The sequence below is a fragment of the Coturnix japonica genome, chromosome 3, assembly GCF_054131305.1.
Source record: "Coturnix japonica strain WE chromosome 3, WE-NBRP24, whole genome shotgun sequence".
Classification (NCBI taxonomy): Eukaryota; Metazoa; Chordata; class Aves; order Galliformes; family Phasianidae; genus Coturnix; species Coturnix japonica.
Genome location: NC_140665.1, coordinates 38,667,355 through 38,685,642, shown reverse-complemented (window position 1 = coordinate 38,685,642; position 18,288 = coordinate 38,667,355). Strand labels below are relative to the sequence as shown.

The 18,288-nt window shown below is 47.6% G+C and overlaps 1 protein-coding gene across 1 annotated transcript; it reads right to left on the bottom strand.

Annotated features, from left to right (window-relative positions):
- Positions 1–11,010: 11,010 nt before the first annotated feature.
- RHOU (ras homolog family member U) lies at positions 11,011–17,751 on the bottom strand. The gene is made up of 3 exons (XM_015857909.3): positions 17,101–17,751; positions 16,527–16,585; positions 11,011–14,040 (listed from the first exon to the last, which is right to left on the bottom strand). The coding sequence occupies exons 1-3, from the start codon at positions 17,426–17,428 to the stop codon at positions 13,585–13,587; spliced, it is 843 nt and encodes a 280-aa protein (XP_015713395.2). The 5' UTR covers positions 17,429–17,751; the 3' UTR covers positions 11,011–13,584.
- Between the last annotated feature and the right edge of the window lie 537 nt (positions 17,752–18,288).

Sequence of the window (18,288 nt, the reverse complement as noted above, 5' to 3'; positions counted from 1 at the left end):
AGGACTTTTTCTCCTCCATTTCACTACCGGGTTTTTGCTAGATGCTTGATGTTCATCACAAACCATTCCCACAGAAGGCAGTAAATGTTATCCACTGAATACAAAGCAGACAGTTTCTCTGTTGTCCAGAGTGCAGCCCTTTGTCTTACATGGTGAAATGTTCCCTGTGCATCACCAAAAAGACCCATCTGTGGTAATGCCCAAGGCAATGTGAACATGCCTCTGTTCTGAGGGGAGCAATTGTAAAACAGATTGTAAAACAGCAAGCTATGCTGGTTACTGCTGATGCTAAGGGACTGTTGCCACAGGGATCAGCACCTGGGCAGAGCATCCTGGAGAGGAAATCCCCCTTTGTCCTAAGGGGGGGTTGCAGAATTGGCTGTGCCTTTCCTCACGTTTCCACAGACTCCAGGCAATGTACAACCTCATTAAAATGTATTTTTTCAAGTCGGGAGGACAGTGAATAGAATATACTTTCTTTTATTCAGTAATATTTTGTACACAAAAACACCGTTCTCAGGCCTCAGCAGGTGCCAAAGCTTCTGAGCTGTTCTCTATACTGGAATTCTGTGTGTTGTGCCTGAAAGCTGAAGTCCAAACACTTCCTGTTTTTAATGGACTCACTATCCCATTGAAAGTTCACCTGTGCCCCAGGCCAGCCTCACACAGGGCAGAAGGAGGACAAGAGTCCCTATAACATCTTCCCTTCTATCTGTTATTTTTCCCCATTTGTTTTGCATCCCTCTTTGCTCTCTTGGCCACAAATTACTAAGCAACTTATTTCACTGTATTCCCTTTTTTCCCTATTGCATAACTATGCTGCTCTATCTCTCTGTCTCTCCAGGCTCTCCATGCTGTCTATTCCACAGGCAGCATGGTCCACCTCCCTCCTTATATACACTATCTTCAATTTGTAATCTGGGTACAGAAAGGCACCTCTGTCTGTTACTCAACCATGCACTGGCCCTATTTCTGCCCTTGTATTTACACTGGGATGTCCAGTGATGTTGGGCATAGATGTTGTGCATACGTGTTCTAGAGATCTTCCTCCTCTCCTCTCCTCTCCTCTCCTCTCCTCTCCTCTCCTCTCCTCTCCTCTCCTCTCCTCTCCTCTCCTCTCCTCTCCTCTCCTCTCCTCTCCTCTCCTCTCCTCTCCTCTCCTCTCCTCTCCTCTCCTCTCCTCTCCTCTCCTCTCCTCTCCTCTCCTCTCCTCTCCTCTCCTCTCCTCTCCTCTCCTCTCCTATCTCCCCTTCCTTTCTTCCTGTTTCTCTCTCCTCTCTTTCTCTCCTTCCTCTTCTCCTTCTCTCTTCCTTTCACATTCAAGTATTTTGTTCTCTTTGTGCTATTCAGCCCCACAGTCTCCAAACAAGTGACTCCCCTCCAGAGGAACTGAAGTCCCCTCAGCACAAAGTATATACTGTGCTGCCCCTGAATGTCTCAATTCAGAAAGCTTTGAGCTCCCATTGTTTGCAGTTCACAGAGTTCACCTGCATTTTAGTCTCCTCATCTATTAAAGAAAACAAAGTGGAGAGGAGAGAGAAGGAGAAATACGGCTGTAAAAGCAGCAGTTGCTCAGAGAGCCCTCATGCTCCTGGTACCAGTTGTGGTCCAATCAATCAGTCCTGAATAGCCCACTGGAGAATAACTGCTCAACATACCCAAATTTATTTTCTTTAATAACAGAATCTGCCTGTGACCCCATGCGTATTGCTGACACAAAGTAAGGCCCATTCAAGCCTTGCTTCCTGCTGTGTGCCAAGCAATGGAGCATCATCCTCTTGTTTCCTGCATACAGCAGCTTTAAATCACTGCTGGTCACTTCTGCCTGCGAGAAGCCTGGTGAGACCTAAGCAGCAAGACTGATATCGAAAGCAAAGGTAAAGAGAAACCACAGCTATAGGGCAGGGCTGCTTTGTGGATAGAGTCTCAGGATGCATTATGTCCTATGTAACATGTTTACAGTAAAATGCGATCCTTCCTGCAGGGACGTTAAGAAGTTCATCTGAGAAATGTGGAGGGGTGGGTTTGAGGAATTTCTGGAGAAGGAATGCTGCCCAACCCTCAATGTTCAGCTATAAGGCAGGTATTTGAAAGGTAAATGAAAGATCTTTAAAGAGTAGATTAATATTTGTTAGAGCTGAGAAAAACAACAAAAATCCTGTTATTTGTATTAAATATATATACACATATATATACTTCACTGTGGAAGTGAAGTTCAGATAGTTCACACTAAGATCTATCCCTGGCATACAGGTTCCCTTCCCCAGCAAGATCTTGAGTGTACTTGGGAGCTTCATCTCTCTTCAGTTGCATGTCTTGAAGCTGGGCCAAGTCAGGGAGCTCAGGTGTCCCTCAGCCCTGTCTGAGTGTTACCCTCTGCACAAAGCCAGTGGTGTCCCTACTAAGCCTCCCAAATTGCAGGAATGACCCCACAGAGCAAAGTTCTCACCCACCAAGAGATGACCTGCTGTCTCTGGGACAAAAGGACGGAGCTGGGCAAGAGCAGGAGTGAAGAGGTGGAATGGGACAAGCTGGAGCACAGGGACGGAAAGCCCGTGTAGAGGCTGCACTTGTGGCCTGTAGGTATGTCAGGTATTTCCAGGTGAGGCCATGCGGTTGTCAGCTGGACTGCACTCATGCCCTGGCTGACCATGTGGGAACTCTGCCTCCACTAAGTCCCTACCTGCCTCTGTCCCCAGGGTTTGCTCTTGATGAGCAGTAGGGCATGAGGGAAAAGGAAAGGAGAGAGATGGTGAAAAAGGTTAATGTGCATCTGGCCCTTATCTTGCTGCAGGGCTGGGATGAGCTGAGTCATCTGTCCTGCACCGTTTAGGCTGGGCACACCCCACTGATGGCTGAACATCCTCAGCAACTGCTACTACTGAGCAACTACTACCAACTACTGAGCAGGTAGACTTGTTCACCAGGACCTCTTGTTCTGAATGAGGCTCAAAACACATCAGTAACTGTCTTGTGATGGCCAGGACAGTGCCCACCATCACCTAATTGCAGCAAGAAGAAATGACATGGGAGATAGAATGGTATTAATGAAGTACCATCAGCACATGGAGCACTAGAAGCATCATTTTGGCAGGGGAATCCAAGACACAGGAGGGCTGCAGGCATCACGCTCACCTGGCAGGGCTACTGCTGAAACCCATGGGTCTGTCTGTGGGGATGGTCTATCCATTGGGACAGCCTATCTTTCAATGACATATGGAACAATTAACGGACTTCCAGCTAAAAAATTGGCACTGGCTGCAGACAAATGTGTTTTTCCAGTCATTATCATGTTTGCACTTGGATGTAATCCAAAGTGTGTAAACCTTCCTGGGGACATTAATAGGCTTTTTATTGCCTGTCCCTCAGTATGGCGGGAGACTAGAGGCTGATGCTGTTTGGCTTTTCATAAGCTTGCCTGGTCTCATAATCTCATGTGAAAATTATCTGGCACGAGTTCTGCAAGTCAGAATAGCAAAAGTATAATTAATTCCCTGTGTGAAATGAAAACAGCCAGTTTTCCACAGAATCAGCTTGAACATCAACAAGTCATGGAAGTAATATGCAAAGAGCAGATGAAATTTGCACACAGATAGCAAATCTACAGTATTTTTACAGGGCAGCATTTTTTTTTTTCACATGCAGCTGGATAAAAATGTCAATGGAGTTCTGAAGCACTTTTCATTCCCTTTATGTATTCAGCTAAAAAGAGCCTATAAAGACAGTCTCTGATCAGTATCTTAATGCAAGGAATTCATAGAGCGTATATGCTCGTGTAATGTTATTCGTTTTTTTCTAGACACTACCATTTTGCAGACAGGTTCTGTTCAGATAGTATAGAATGGAAATTATTTTTCTCTAACCAAGGATTGAGAGTTAAGACATGTCTGAAACACAAGGCCATCCTTTCTACTACCAAGGTTTTCTGTCCCCATAGCAGATTAGGTGAGTTTGTGTCTTCATTCCTACCTTGTGCTAACTCCCACGTTACTCTTCAAGGGCTGAGGCCTTGAGCATGAACTGCACCTGATAAATGAACTCCAATAGCTCTAACAGAGCTCTTCATTCTTCTTTGACCCCCCCACAATACCCACCAGTCAGCACAGTTGAGCTGGCCTGGAGACCTGCTTGTACATCTGCAAACCAGCCAAAATGTCCCTGTGGGTTAATTCTACTACTCTACAGGTCCAATAACGTAATTTGGAGAAGATGTGTTTCCAAAGGAAAACCTGAGTTGTTCACATGCTGGAGAAGTCAGGCTTCATTGCTGCTCATAATAAGTAGTGTTGAAAAGTACCTTTCATGTCTCCATCTGGTTGTTTTGCTACAGGTGAGTTGTAACACAATCAAGAGTTATGCTCTGATAGTGCCAAAGACAACTTGTCCCTATTAACTGGGCTCTGGTGAGTATCCAGAACAGATGTTACAGATACATGTCTCACCTCTCTGAAATTCTTTCGACACTTCCTTCTGCATTCTGGGATAGTGGTGAAATTCAATATTAGCACTGCCATTAAAAAAGCAAGTATGTGGTTAACAGTGAAATGAATGTCTATTTTTCCTGTCTCTATACATTGGATAATATATAGGTAGCACAGGTATACGATCTACATGTATAAATGTAAATTCTTGGGAGCAATCACCACATTGTATATTACAAAAACAGTGTTGGTATTTGCAGTGTAGTTCTATGTGACAAAGTAAGCCAGCAATTTCAAAAGAAGCAGTCTACTGAGGAGAGCATATGGTGAATAATTATTTTGCTTTCCTCTGTCTGCACATTGGCTTGTAATTGGGAATAGGAGAAATAGAAATCTATCCTTGTTCTTTACCCATTTCTGTTTTGCACTTCATGTATCTTAGAAGTTTCCTTGGATCAAGAACTGCTTCTTCTGCCTCTTCTTGCTGAACAGTTCTTAGTGAAAGGTCATGATATAGCTCCTCGTGTGTGTAAAATGTAGCAGAAATATGAAAGCAAAGATCAAAGGCAGTTCTGTTCCTCAGATATCTTCCCTGACCCTTTAAACTGGAGAGGTGCAGAATGAATAATAAGGAGCAGACTCTGCCATCAATTATGCAGAGTAAAATCCAGAGCAAGTTGTTGTAAATCAAGTTACTTCAGAGTTACACAGCGTAACTGGGAGCAGATTTGGGACCTGAGTCTGCAGGCCAAAGAATCAAACTGCAAGAGGGAAATCCCATCTCCCTCTCTCTCCACTTCACCCGAACTCCCAGGCTCTTCAAATAAGCAGCCCCATCTGCCTGCTTTGAAAAGCACACAACACTAAGGCTGTCCTAATCTGCCCAGCTAGAGCAATCCCACTTTCAAGCACAGCTAAATGGATCACAGATAGATAAGGGTTTTTATTTAATTAATGTGGCAACATGTGGCCTAAAAGAACAAAACAACATCAGCAGCTATAAAAGGTGGAGGGAAAAGGCTTGAATTGTCTGAATGCAAAGCTTACTGGGAGAGCAATAAAAGCAATAGACCCAGTGCTGAGTCAAAGGTGTCAGGACCAAATTTAGATAATTTATTACCTATTTATTGTGTCTCTTCTCCTTCTCTTCCCATTACATGATGCTTCTCCCCTTTATACAAGCCTTAATCTTACTAAATATTTGCAAATTGGCACCGCATCCGATCAAAACAACAGAGGGGGAATGAGCAAAATGATCCAAGCCATGATATACTTCTTATTGCAGAGATAGCGTTTCACAAGATTAAAGGGGATTTTCTAGGCAATGGAGACAAATCCAGCACCAGCTTTCTTGAGCAAACGTCACAGATGCTTCGCTTGTTAACATGCGGCACTGAAAACAAAGGAGATGATCTCTAGCTGTAGGTCTCCCTGTTCATTGCAGGGGAATGAGGTTAGATGGCCTTTAAAAGTCCCTTCCAATTCAAATGATTCTATGATGCTATTTCAGTTATTACATATTTTCCCACTCGACCCTTCAAGTGTTCATTTTTGAAAGGCATCATGTGCTGGCTGCTGAGGCCCGGGGAAGTCAATGTAACAGTATTTGAAGCAGAAACTCCAGCCCGATGGCAGCACCTGAGGAAATGATCAACTGCAGAGACCAATCTGAGGAGTAACACCAGGAACCAGGGCGAGAAAAGGAGAAGGGGGAGAAAAAAAAGCAGCCCCATATCCCTCTGTCATGGGAATTTTATGGGCCACAAGTCCCAAGAAACTCCATTCTGGTCCACCCACTGAGATAAAGCTATTTGTAAACACCAGATTGTGCTATCTTTCTTGCCACCCTGATTGCTAATTAATCAGAAACAGAAGTGCCTGGCTGAGAAATACAAAGTGTGTGTGGGGGGAAATGAATGGAAGCTTGCCCAATAACTGCTGTCCCCAGTTAGGAAACAGTCCTCTGAAACCAACAGAATGCACAGCAAAGCAAAAGGGGGCTTGCAAGACTCCAGGATATATAACTGCTGAATTCCAATTAGCTCTTATACTATTTATTACAGAAATTACAATTGTTGAGACTGAGAAGAGCCCCAGGGCTGTAGCCCTGACCCTGCCCACCAGCACTTTCATTTCTCTTGCTGTGCTTCCCTCTCCTTCGTGGTCTTCCGGGTCTGAAGTACAGGTCAAATTTCAAGCCTCGTAAATGTTAAGGCTCTCAGCTGTACACTAAAGGGATGCAAAGTGCCCATAAGAAAGCTGCCATGATGCATGGCGGCTTTCTTACAGGTTTGCTTTGAACTGTCGCTGATCAATGAGGATCCATGGCCGCTTCCTGGCCTGCCAGGCCTGGTTCGCACCAAAAAGCTTAACCAGCAAAGGCGGCCTCCAGTCAGAGCAACCTGGTCCTAATTAGAACTGATCTGTTGCACTTTAAAGGGGTTTAGTGGCTGCTTTAACTAAGCCTTCAAACGAAGAACTCCAAAAATCTGGACTGGATCCCAAACAATAACAGTGCTTATCAAGGCGTCTTTCTGTCATCAAGCCTGTCAAATGCCTCCTGTCCATCTCTCAGCATTATTTTGACGCTGCTGCTCCCAAAAGCACTGACCGCAAAAGTTGCTGCTTTGGATTCAGGAGCGTAAAATGCCTGATAACATCTACAGGCTACACCTCACATCCTTACAGTAAGCCCCAGCATGACAAGGGGGAGTTTGGCCTATGTAAAAATGATATTAGAGTCCAACCGCTTTCTTCCTTTGCGCTTTTCCCAGTAAAGGTAGAGGCTATAAAATATCATACTCTCTACCTAGCCTGGAGTAACAGTATATTGTGTCCCTATGCACTGAAGTCAAGCAATAACAGATGTATACTGTTGAAAGCCTGGGATCACAACCCTTCAAAATACAAAGAATACTACAAGGTCATTACAGATGTTATATGTGCACACGTGCCTTTCACATCCACATGCAGTGTGGGAACACATTCAGAGTCATTTGGATAAAATCTACTGTGTTTCCATTCTGACTGGGTGAATCTTCTATTCTGGACACAACAAGTTTGGAGCTGCACTTTAAAGGACGTGGAGACCCCTTCTCAAAGCACTTAGGCAATAGAACAGTATTTTGGACTAATGCACAGGTAGCTCAAGAACAAGGGCATGTAATGACAAGATGAGGGGAAATGGCTTTAAACTGGAGAAGCGGAGAGTAGATTTAGACTAGATATTAGGAAGAAATTCTTTACTGTGAAGGCGATGAGACACTGGAAAGGGGTTGCCCAGAAAGGTTGCGAATGTCCCCTCCCTGGAAGCATTCAAGGCCAGGCTGGATGGAGCTTTGAGCAACCTGGACTAGTGGGAGGTGTCCATGCCTATAGGAGGGGGGTTGGAACCAGATGATTTTAAAGGTCTCTTCCAATCCAAACTGTTCTACGATACTATGATTCTATGATCAACTGCTATTCACCTTAACTTAGAGTATCCTGAATGGTGGTCACATTGAAATGAATGCGAGCTCGATTTAAAACAAAGAAAAGTATTTATTTAAGCAGTGGGTTTGGGATCTCTGTTCTGGTTGGCTGCAGTAACCTCAAGGTTTTAGGCAAAAATGTAGTAACAGTGTTAAGCAGATCTGTAAGGGAGGACTAGGCAAGGGTGTACTTTTCTCACACAGCTGCAGTCCTGAGGCGGTGGATTAAAACAGACAAAAACAAACAAACAAACAAAAGAGGTAAAAAAAAAATAATCAAATAATGTTTTCCCGTTCCTTAGCATTTTCTGCTTGAATCCCTGTGTGTCTTCTCGGATGTCACCAGCCCAGGCTTTGGTCTCTTTCTATGTTAGCCAGACTAGATAAACATACGTGCTGCTAGAGCTGTTTTCAGGAACTCCTTCCTCTCTCTCTGCAATCTCTTATCTTCCAGAGGAGATTGCCAGGGGGCACTTCAAAGCACTTTGAAGATGGCCAGGGCTCTGCCTGTAGCTGAGCAGATGCGGAGCCCTCACCCTAAGATGTCAACAGCGGCTGCGTGCAGGCATGCAGTGCTGCCTTATCGCCGCTCCAGGCAGGGACTTTACCCCCATGCCATCACGATCCAGTCTTCAGTCTGTGCAATATGCTGCCCGTTTTTCCCCAAATTCATCCACTTTGATTGTGGAAGATTACGAAAATGAGAGGAAAGAAAAAGGAGCAGTTTTTCTCAGCTCAGAGGAATAGCAAAGCCTGAAGCCTGCTGAGTTTATAATTAAAATGTGGAAAGGCCATGACAAAGCTCAAAAGATGCAAGAATGTGATACAGGGAGCATAAAAATGCTGAGCACCAGGCTTCAGGCAAAGCGCTGTTTTGAATTAAAAATAAATGAGAAAATTGCCTATAGAGAAGGGAGTGCGGGGGGAGAGGCAGCCGTGGAAGGAGAAGATGAGTGGGGAGTGGTTGTTCCAATGCTGCCTTCAGAGAAATCCTCTTCCTCCACCAAAGGAATGCAGGCTGCCCAGGGAGGTAGTGAAGTCACAGTCCCTGGAGGTGTTGAAGAAATGTGTGGCACTGAGGGACATTGTTAGTGGGCATGGTGGGGGTGGGCTGATGGTTGGACTAGGTGATCTTAGTAGTCTTTTCCAACCTTAATGACTCTATGACTCTAAGCTACAGCAAGGCAGGGATTGCATTAATCAACAGATGAAGCTTGTCCTCTGAAATGACACTTCTTTTGCCCCCAGATAGTAAGCCCAGAACCAAACATGTTGAGGAGGCACAAATGCTTGGTAATGCTCTTGCCCACACTGCTGGTATCTGATGGATGCCTGCTCTGGACCCCTCTGCTCCAAGCTGAGGAGCCAGCAAGACTCTGGGGGCAGGAGTCATCCCTGCAGATCAGCTGAGCTGCCCCTCACACTTCCTCCCTACAGTCCCCTTGCTGATTTAAAAAGCATACTTGCCAAGCTTTACACCTATTATTTTCATATACATCACTGATTTATTCTTCCTGCTAAAACAGAGTCAGGAAATAAATCAGTAACATTGAAGAATGCTGCCTCAGACGGTAAAATTTGTTGCATTACACAACTGTTTGCTCCTTCATTTATACCACAGAGAACTGTGCTAAATGAGTAATGAACATCCCTAATCATATTACATCTTCCCACTCTCTGAAAGCAGTGTCAAAAGCTTAATCTTCTGGAGGTCCTGTTGGGTCTTGGGGCCCTGCTGTTGGCTTGAAAAACATCCTGCAAGAGCAAATGCAAAAACATTAACTACGTTAGGACAGCAGGGCCGCAGGATGCCAAAAATCCACATCATCCCATTTCCTGGCTCAAACCTGCACAGACACTTGGGGAAAGAATGTAGGAATGGAGTAAATACAGAGTGATTTTTCCCCACAGTGTGCAGCAGTATTTCCTCCCAGCTTCCAGCAACCCACAGCATTGGGACTTCCTAAAGAAAAGATTCTATTTTTGTACCTACCAGCCCTCACTGAGGCTGTTCATTTCCTCACACATTTGTCTAATTGGGCTTTTAATCTACTTGCACCTAATGCAAGTCAAAGTAGTTTCTATCACTCCACATTGCCTCTTCATCAGCTCTTCCCAGTCTTATGATGCCTTACTCATTCCTGAACAGCTATTTTCTTCCTCTTCCCATCCTGCTGCATGACAGGGCAGCACTGAAGGCAGGAGGAGCTGGCAGAGGCCTCTTCTGCACAAACATGTGAGCACGTGGTGCTCCGTTGCGTGGGACTCACATGCTGAAGTGATGTTCCATGCTTAAGTGTAATGCAGATGACAATATTGGGTCAGCCTCACGTGGCCACAGCAGGCCACCTCCTGCAGCAGTCTCTGCCTCTCTGCAGCCAGCAACTGATGTCTAGGAAGGAAAGAAAAAAGCAAAGAGTGCAGCCAGGTTTCCTCAGAGATCCTCTCTCCCACCTAGGTCTGAATGACCATTTGTCACATCCCAGCTTAACTTGACACTCAGTCATACCCTAGAGGTGTCCAATCCACAAAATACATAAGAAAATAATGGTAAAAATGAAGCATATTTCCATGCAAGGATAAATCTTTTTTTTTTATGAAAAAAAAGAACCAAAAATCTGCCTTTGGGAACCACCACCCACTATGAAGTGGCAGCAATTTGTGTTTCTGGAAAACTTCTTGTACAGCAGGCACACTTCAGCACAATCGGCCACAGCTGCCATCTCATCCCATAGCTCACATCAGGCAGTGGAGTCTTTTGATCACAGCAGTACATGCACAACATCACTCAGGTATCGAGGATGACTTGAGCTGGCTTGGCCTTTTCTGGAGCTAAGAATGGGAAATCACCAGGCTGCACAGCAAGTAGAAACACACCACAGCTCTTATGCATGGAGTCTTGGCTGTGGGCCCTCAGTAGGACAAGGTAGGATACAGGATGGGATGGAAAAGGCTCCAAGAAGAGGGAACTGGCTCTGCTCATCCAAAACACCCTCTCTGGCATCACCAGTGCAATAGGAGCAGGAAAGGTCATGCTGGTCTGAGTGTTCCCAGTGGGGCACATGCAAGATGCCCACATGCATCCCCCCTTCGCCATGGGCAGCATAGGCAGACACACACACGGATCAGCATTTATTTCCAAATACCTCATTTATATCATTCTCACATGAAATATTTCTTTCAGAATATAGCTGACATTTAGGTTTTGTTTTTTTTTTCATAAGGCACATCAGATTAGACTACATAGAGACATCTTCCCCCCACTTGCGATCATAAAATACTGGCGATTTTAACAGTAATAATTCTAAAACCTAGACCCTGTGCAGCCCCTCATAGAGCAGTATTCATAGTTATTAGACCTCAGTTTACATACACCTAGTAAAAGGCTGTAACAAGCCGTATATACATCACATCTTCAGAAACAGTCACAGCTGGCTACATTTAAAAGTAACGCTACTCCCAACTATGAAACAGGCTGCTTATAAAATATAACCTACTGCTTCCAGTATGGCGTGATACAAAGCAGTATGACCTTGTAGAAGGAATAGTGTTGTTTTTGCAAGTGGGAGTTGCTCAGAACTTAGCCTGTCTCCATCCAAACTCCACATTTTTGATCAGCTGAGACCATTATACAGGGAAGCAAAGCACCCAGGAGAAACCTGGCTTTAAGATTTGCTCCAAAGATGACATTATGACTGCAGGTCTGAAATCTTGTCAATGCATTAGAATAATATAAAGGCTCAGATGTTAACTTCATGACCAGTAAACATTAAACTATTATGAACCAGATGCAACCAGAGTCAATGCATCCAGCTTCTGTGCTATGGAAACTGCTTTTCCAGGCTGTTCCAGTGCAGAAGCCAACACATTCTTACTGAATCAGGCCCTATGTAAAGATTTCCATTCCATTTTCAAGTTTTCAGCCACGGAATGTTGCCCGCTTCATACTCATTTTGCTGTAGTGGAGGAAAAAATATTGCCTGTGGATTTTGTGCCAATACAACCTAGAATCCATTTATGTAGTGTCATTTTCTTTAATGGGCCAGGAGGTAAACTGCGGTCAGCTTTATCAGTTCAAATGGCTTCCACAGTTCCTCTCTATATCAGGCATTGATTCATTTATGATGAGAAAGGGTTGTGGCTTCCTGCAATCGCAGTTTAGTTTAAGACTATGAAAAAAGGTCACTTTAAGGCTATAGCCAAAGGGAAAACAGGAGAAAAAAAAAGGAAAAGAAGAATAGAATCTGATCTTGAAATACCTGGGAAAGAGTAAAAAAGTAGTCGGGGCCATAAAAAGACAGACAGACAGCACAGACTAAATGCCCTCTGCAGAAAAAGTTAAAATACCATTCTTGCAGAGTCATGTTATTCTTCCAGTCTCTCAAACCCACAGGGACTGAAATTAGGCTTAGCCCAGTAGGAATAGGATTTAGTCAGAGGGTGGGTCGCACACAGCTCGGCATTACCTTGATCACTCAGCTACATTTTAGGCACATTTAACCTGCTGGACTGATCTGGGGAAACGTTTGTCAGTTGCATTTTCAGTGTGGCCTCAGCCCATTTCCCCAGCATGAGTTTGGACAAGATTCGACCATAAGCAACTGTTGTTTTTAGGAGGGAAACATTAACCTGGTTGAAAACAGCGTAATAAAGAGGACACAGCAGCCTCAGTCGCTGGAGTCTGATCTGTTATCGCCTCGATCTGCCTGCTTTGTTGTTTGTTTAGCAGCCTGAAAGGTAAGGAGAGGCATTCTGAAACTCTTGGCTGTAGACTTTAAAACCAACCAGATGCATTTTGCATGGTGCTACACAGATATTTGTTACATCTTGTAAAAAAAAAAAAAAAAAAAAGTAATAATAATAAAAAAAAAAAGGTTAAAAAAAAAAACCACCCAACCAACCCCACAGCATTTACATTCCTTTCTGCTGAAATAGACCAACTGTCATCACGTCCACACAAAGAGAGAAACCCACTGCCATCCCAAGCAGTGAGCTCAGTAACGCTCCTCAGCTTCCTTGTGACACCCTGGGCAGGAGGGGAAGAGGACAGAAATGACCCTCGAGTCGGGAGGTGACAAATGAGATGTCAGTGCTGTAACATATCAGGTTCCCTCACAGCATGCTGAAGGTATATATGTGACCTTTCCAACCATAGCATTTGCGTATAGATTACACCTCTCGCATACCCATTTTAAAGCGATCCCTAAGACTGTTGGTTTGGGAAGACGTGGAGGAGAGAGCAGGAGTGGGTTTCTTTAAAGCTAGAAAGGTCCGTTAGGAGGCACAGTGTTATTTTCCCTTTAACCGTCCATGTACACAGCTCTACATTTCTACAATCCTCCTGCGCAGCCCTTGCAGCGAAAGGCTCCCGTCTGTTCCTCCCCATCAGGTACACAGGGTAAGACAAGAAGTCGAATCCTTTGGACAAATCCTTATAGCTTCACAGACACGTGGTGCACTTCTTCCGCAATGAAAGATTTTAGTCACAAAATTCAACGCCAGATCTGATTTATAGCCATGATTTAACTACAAATCCTTCTGCCATCCTCGCGAGGGCAACGGAGATACCAAGTAGCAACATATACACATACATACAGACCTAAGCTACACACCTGGGACAACACAGAATGAGATTTCAGCTAATATAGCCTCTATTTGATTTCCTCAGAGCAGCACTCGGGTCCTCGCAACTTCTATACAAAACAGCAGTATTTTTTCCACCAGGATTTGGAGAGGTTTTTCATCTTGTCTGGAGTCCTACACTTGGATTTCTTTGGTTGCTGTTGGGTATCTGAGTACTGAATTCCAGCCACAATGGCCGCATCAAAGACCTCCTTGAGGTTTTTCTGAGTCAAAGCCGAGCACTCGATGTAGGATGCAGCTTTTATTTCCTCAGCACAGAGCTTTGCGGCCTCCTCTGGGACTGGCTTCTCCTTGCACTTGTCCAGCTCAATGAGCACCTTGACGTCCTCCCGGAGGTCCGACTGCGTCCCCACCAGAATGATGGGCGCCTTGGGGCAGTGACATCGGATCTCAGGGACCCACTTCTCACTGACGTTCTGGAAGGATGAAGGGCTGACAACGCTGAAGCACAGCAGGAAGATGTCTGTGTTGGTGTAGCACAGCGGCCTCAGCTTGTCAAACTCATCCTGTACAGAACAACAATGTGTTAGCACATAACAAACAGTGTAGGCCGCAAAACGACCCCAGCTTCAACCCTTGTCCTCTGGGGAGACCACAGTACCAGAACATGAGCCCAATTGCAAACCCTAGGCCCGGCCCTGCCTAGCCACAAGCTCCCATCTGGATGAGCTTTCCTAATGCTGCAGCTTTAGGTGTTTATGTATTTCCTTTGCTACTTCCACATCAGCCCTATTTCAGACCAAAAAAGGACCAGCAGAGCCACAGAGAGCAATGAAGCTAAAAAGGAAGGTATGGGAGGTTAAAGGTACACAGACCTCCGAGGTGCTGTCCTGCCTGTATACCCAGATGAGAGCACAGCAGACAAGTGGCAGCAAGCACACACCAGGCCGGAAACATTTTGAAACCAGCACTACTTAACAACATCCTACAGGAGAGGCAATAATTTCCCTGCCTTTGTGCCCGGGGACTTAAATCCTGATGGCAGCAACAGCGAATCACAATGCACGGGCTTAACATGCCAATGGCATGGAATAAGAGCTTTACCTTTCCCTCCCACCCATGCCACATCAAACAAACTGCAGAGAGGCCTCCCGGTGCTATCTTTTTTTTTTCCCCCCCTCCTCTCCCCTTTCCTCTTTTTGTTAGAGGAAACTCCCAACAAAGCAAGGCCCTTCTGCTGCTTCAGGAGGTTGTAGCAAGAAAGCCAAGCATCTGAAGGTAATAAAGGAGCAAAGAATGCAGCAAGAAGCAGAGGGTTAACTAACTGCACACAGCCCTTGATGCTGACAGCAGGATGAAAGCAGGGTAACACCAGCAGCCTGAGCAGGTAGGATTTGCCTCTACCAAGTGACATTTTAATTAAAATGGACATGTTCTCAAAAGCTCTGAATTTAAAGCGCAGAGAACAAACGCGGCTGAAGACATTTCTCCAACACCAGCATTTAATTGCAAGTCGTGTGTTCATTTTCAAGATGGGAAATTCTGCTTTAAAGCCCGTGAGGGCCCAGGATATGCAGCTTAAAGCTCGCTGGAAGCCTCACAAGTCTCGTTCTACTTGAATGAATTTCTTCCAGCAGCAACTCCGAGAGAGACAGCAATTTATAAAACAAGAGTCAAGACAGCAAGCTTCATTAGCTCTGCTGATTCCCTGATTAAGGCTCACAGGAGTGCGGGTTCTCACCATTTGACTGGAGGAGCCCTGTGCTCACTGAGCTGCAGCACTGAAGGACGGGGCCATTTGCAGCGAGGCATCTCACCACCTAACTGCCTCTTCCTGCAACGTGAGAAACCTCAGCAGCGCTGGATTCAATGGGCTTGAAAGCCAAACCCAGATCTTAAGGGTTCCTGCCCAGAAGGAACGGCACCCTTTATGTTCCAAGTGCACTCCTGTGGCTTCAATGGCAGGTACACAGACTGCAGGGCTCTGTACCTCTTCAGGCTGCCGACACTGAAATAGCTGGAATTTCACTCTGCTTGGAGTGCTCTTTCAGCTGCAGATTCCAGCAGCAATCTCACCTAGCCAGGTGTATTTTACTCAGGATGACTAATGCTGTAGAAACTCCCCCTGTTCCAGGGCACTTGGACAGCCCAACACCAGAACCATTCTGTAGCAGTGAAGGTAAGCAGACTAGCTGGCACCACCTGGCCTGGGCTCTATACCCACAGGCTGTCACCGCACAGGTGGCATCACCTGCACACTCTGCTTATGAGCACACACAGGGATCCACCCTGGCATCACACCAAGGGACACCTGATGCTACTACCTGCAGAAGGCAGGTAATAACCTGCTTGCAGGTTTTCAGGTTGGGTTTGTAGGGCAGACGGAAGCCCTACACTGCTACCAGGACTGCGCGGCCCTCTAAAGTCCTTCCTTAAGTAGGGCACCTGCTTGCAGAGCACCTAACTAGGTTTGTGTGCTAAGGCCGCTGAGATTCATCCATGTGGCTTTGGGGATGCCACAGACCTGGATCTACAAAGCAGATCACGAAACCAGTTCCCATCTCCTTCAGAAACAAGTTAAGTAGCAAAAAACTTCAAGCTATGAGGGGCTCAAACAGTACCGCATGTTTTTATGGCACACACAGGCCAAGAACATGCAGAGAACACAAGAGATGGGGGCTCTAGTCAGGCAAACGAGGAGCTGGTGAGCTCAGAAGAGACAGCACTTCATAGTAGATGGGAATTGAAAGCGCGAAGTCTCCACGGATGCCACCAAATGGTATTTTCTTTCTCCCTCAAGTCCCTTTAACAGCACAGTTCCACCTCTCCATACCTACAGCTATGAACGTGTAAACGTCTGTGCTCCAAACAAAGTAATCCTCATTTCCGTGGTTATTTAACTAAGAAAATGAAGGCGGTGATAACTGCTCTCAGGGAATACCAGGTGGCCTTCCAGACCCCGGGGTCACCACCGGGGCCGCTTTGCGTGACCTCTTCCCCAGGGACCTCCCCGTTCCCTCCTGCTGTCACTGGGTTTGGTGGCTTCACTGACCTGCCCGGCTGTGTCGCAGAGCTGCAGTCGCACCGGCTTGCCATCCACAGACACCACGGCTAGAGGGAGACAGGAGGGGGAAAGAAAAGCGTGTTGAGTTCAACTTGCACATTTTCCTTTAGGAAAAAAAAAAAAAAAAAAAAAAAAAAAAGGAAAGGAGAGATACGGTCTCTGTCTTCACAGCCTTTCCTTTCGCTTAGGCTGGATGTAACAGCTCACAGGGCTGGAGCCGGGTCTAGCACCAGCTACCAGGCACGCAGAAGCCCTGTGGACTCTCTGCTTCATAGCCCCGCTCTGTGCCTTTCCCTGCTGTAGGGGCCTTATTCCACGATCCTTTTACGCGTTCTCAAGCACACAGAGCCCCCGCCGGGCCGAAGGCACACGGAGTGGAGCCTCACCCTCCGCAGCCGCCTCTGGCCGGGTAGAACCACACATGTCCGGCGTCCCTCGAGGGGGACGAAACTCCAGCCCTGCTATCTCCCTATTCAAGCCGCTCCGCTGTAACGTGCCGGCCGCGGGCACCCCGGGAACAACCCCCCCCACCACGCCGCCGCTGCCCCGCGGTCCCGCTTACCGGAGAAGTTGTCGAAGGCGGTGGGGATGTACTCGGTGGGGTACCCGTTGGTGGTGTAGCTCACCACCAGGCTCGTCTTCCCCACGGCGCCGTCCCCCACCAACACGCACTTGATGCTGCGCCGCGGCTCGGCTCCGGCCCCCGCCCCGCTCCCCGCCGAGGTCCCGGCTCCGCTCCCCGCCGCCCGGCAGCGGCCGCCCAACGCCGCCCCCAGCGCCGCCGCCGCCCGCCCGCTGCGCACCCTGCGCGGGGGAACCGGCGGCACCTCGCAGCCGCCCGGCACCGGCTTGCTGATGTAGCCCGCCTCGCCCTCCTGCTGCGGCGGCATCCGAACGGCGCCGCGCGGTACCGCCGGCCGGGAGGCGGCGCGCGGCGCGGGGCCGCCGGCCGGGGAGCGGCGGGGAGCGGAGACGGCGGCGACGGGAGAGCGGTGCGGAGCAGCCGCGGGTCGGCAGGAGCGGCGCGGCCGCCGCGAAGCCAGCACCGGTGGAGCGGGCGCTTCCCGGGGGAGGGAGAGAGGGCGAGCGGCTCCTACAGCGCTGCCGGCGACGAGACCCCGGCTGGCCGGGCCGTGCTGTGCTGTGCTGTGCTGTGCTGTGCTGCGCTCGCCTCGCCCCGCGCTACCAAGTCCGAACCTCCAGCCCCGCTCCGCCGCGTGACATAGCGCCGAGTGGGGAGGAGCCGCGCGGTGCGGCCGGACCCAGCCCGGCAGGCGGCGCCACGGCACCCGCTCCGCCCGCACGACGGCTGCGGCTGCCGGTAGGGGCGGCGGGAGTCACCATTGGATGGAGCGGAGGGGGTGCGCCGCCTGCACCGTCGGGGCCGCCCGCTGTCCGCTGCCTGGTGCGTCCCTTGAGTTATAGTGATGCTGCTGCCAGCCCTCGTGGGGTGCCTGAGAGCACCTGCTGTGTGCTGTGCTGTGCTGTGCTGTGCTGTGCTGTGCTGTGCTGTGCTGTGCTGGGCAGGGCTGGGCAGGGCTGAGCCGCAGCTGCAGCCTGGGCTATCAACTCACTTCCACTCTGAAGAGATTGAAGAAGAGTTGAACTCTAATTACATCCCAGCTGTATTTTGTCTTAGCGTCCCACACACCGTGCATGCTGTTGGTGCTATGAAGTGGTACGCCATGCTGGAAAGTGCTGAACATCACTTTGAACCAGCTTTGTAGCCCTCCTCTGGACATTGAGGCCC

What these genes read in the sequence shown, in the direction of transcription:
- RHOU (XM_015857909.3), bottom strand. Translation starts at nt 17,428, where the DNA reads ATGCCGCCGCAGCAGGAGGGCGAGGCGGGCTACATCAGCAAGCCGGTG. An exon ending in CGCCTTCGACAACTTCTCCG is followed by an intron (nt 16,586 to 17,100) that starts GTAAGCGGGACC and finishes GTCTCCCTCTAG; the next exon opens with CCGTGGTGTCTGTGGATGGC. An exon ending in TCTGCGACACAGCCGGGCAG is followed by an intron (nt 14,041 to 16,526) that starts GTCAGTGAAGCC and finishes TGTTCTGTACAG; the next exon opens with GATGAGTTTGACAAGCTGAG.